Source organism: Phytophthora parasitica, assembly GCF_000247585.1.
Source record: "Phytophthora parasitica INRA-310 unplaced genomic scaffold supercont2.35, whole genome shotgun sequence".
In the NCBI taxonomy this organism is placed as follows: domain Eukaryota; phylum Oomycota; class Peronosporomycetes; order Peronosporales; family Peronosporaceae; genus Phytophthora; species Phytophthora nicotianae.
The window spans coordinates 30,945-32,940 of NW_008649021.1; the positions used below are offsets into that span (position 1 = coordinate 30,945).

General features: G+C 46.6%; 2 protein-coding genes across 2 annotated transcripts; both read left to right on the plus strand.

The window, feature by feature from the left end:
• Nucleotides 1-108: 108 nt before the first annotated feature.
• On the plus strand, nt 109-534 carry PPTG_12588 (hypothetical protein; the record flags this gene model as incomplete). Its single annotated transcript, XM_008909710.1, has 1 exon — nt 109-534. The coding sequence occupies one exon, from the start codon at nt 109-111 to the stop codon at nt 532-534; it is 426 nt and encodes a 141-aa protein (XP_008907958.1).
• A 311-nt stretch (nt 535-845) lies between these two features.
• PPTG_12589 (hypothetical protein) lies at nt 846-998 on the plus strand (the record flags this gene model as incomplete). The annotated part of the gene is made up of 1 exon (XM_008909711.1): nt 846-998. The coding sequence occupies one exon, from the start codon at nt 846-848 to the stop codon at nt 996-998; it is 153 nt and encodes a 50-aa protein (XP_008907959.1).
• Between the last annotated feature and the right edge of the window lie 998 nt (nt 999-1,996).

The following is a 1,996-nucleotide window of genomic DNA, read 5'->3' on the forward strand; positions in this document are numbered from 1 at the left end:
AAAGATATCAACATTGCAACAAAAAACAAGTTCACGGTCATCAAGGTACTCAGGCACAAGACTGAGATTCGATATGGTCCTGTAACTGTCTTGCTGCCCCCGGTATACATGGACGACTTCAAGCTCTTTCTGGACATTTGGCGGGATTATCGAACGCTCGCCACGCACAACATTTTCATCAAGGCAAACGGAAAGGCGGATACATATTTGACGAGGCACTTTCAGCGAATCACTCAGCGTGAGTTTCAAGTCGACGTCTCGATTCGAGACTGCAGAAGTATCTTCATCAATCACGCAAAAAAGTTATTTGATCTCACCGAGATGTATGAGCTATCTCGGCAAATGTGCCATAGTTTTCAGATGCAGCAGTCCGAGTATCGAGCCGACGACTCCATTGAGCGAGCCTTTAACGTTTTATCTACAATGACGAAGCATATCGGTGATCTACCATTGTGCGATATGGACGCAGCAATTTATCAAGAAGAGCGTGAAGCTATCGCTGCAGAAACAGAGCTTACACGAGAAGATGACTAGATTTAGCCTCACTCAACGTCATTGCATATTAGTCGATCATCCAGTGTGCCAACGGAGTAACACGTCGCTAAAACAAATTTTGTCGCTTACATTATGTTGTTGGTTGAAGTTCCAGTTTTATCGAAGCAGCAAAGGGTTGATTCCGAAGAGGTCTCTTTCGATGCCAGAGCTCTTGTGATCTCTTCCGGACGTATGCTCCTCGCCATGAACATCATCGTTTGCCAACAATCATATTGCCCATTTACAAGCGGCTCAAGTGACAAACACCTCAGCGAAGGGTGTACCACTGCGGTCATCGCGATTTGCACGTGATGAAGTGGCTACACGAGAACCAAGAGGACGGATACACTACTGCCGCCATGGGCAATGCGGCCGCGTTCGGCAACATGACCGTCGTGCAGTGGCTTCACAACAACCAGGAGGGAGGCTATACAACCAATGCCATGGACCATGCAGCTCGTTAGGGCCAGTTCGACATGATCAAGTGGCTTCAGTTGCACCGAAATGAAGGCTGTAGTCTGTTCGCCATGAACAGCGCTGCGCTGCTAGTGCTGGACAATTTGATATCTTGCAGTGGCCGCCCTCGGAACTACGGCATGGGTTGCAACAACTGAGTGATGGAGACTTCGACATTTTGACTTCCTTCACAGCGAGAAACTGGCCCAGTGCATGGCCGACGTGGCCATCAAGGTATCTGAAGGCCACTTGGAAATCCCGGAGTGGCGTTTTCAACACTAGTCGGAGCCTATTTCGTCAGCATGCTTGCTACGCAATGTGCAGTGCGCATTGTAAAGCGGCATGTTGAGTCTACAGTGAGGATATAGGTCATGTATGTAAGTGGTGCTCCCTCGGACCTTTGAAAAATCTCTGGATATAATGGTGCCCAAGGCAAATAAGCTAGGAATGGTATGGTAAAACCTGATGTGTTTGCATACCCTATATAGTCTATTCCCACTGCTCTGGCTCAGGCCGCTTCAGTGCTGTATAAACGTTCTTTCATTCCCGCTCTCCTAAATGTTAGTCACTCTCTTAGAACATCAGGCTCTATTATTTGTTAATGCTATGACATCTACATATTATGAATCCGCAAAGACTGCATCCGCGAGCTAATTCTTATCTTAGTTTAAATATGTAATAAGAGAGAAGGAATGCGCGGCACTGTCAAGTGCAACTTAAAAATGCAAATCTAGAATACAGTTTTGATATAGGCTAGCGCTACAAGTGAGATGGTTACTGCTAATATCTAATTCTTGACTAACTGTAAAGTAAGGAAATCGACATTGTCTTAAATGTATTAACACGCAATGCTTGTAAGGTCCCGCAGGCTCTTTACGGGGGGGGGGGGCAATAAAGGAGTGTCGTATTACTGCCGTGTACGGCTGTCTGAAACCCTTCTTGGCAGGGAGGTCGAGCTGGAACAGCTCGTCGTAGTCCATCTTGGAGATTGATGCCATACTTAATC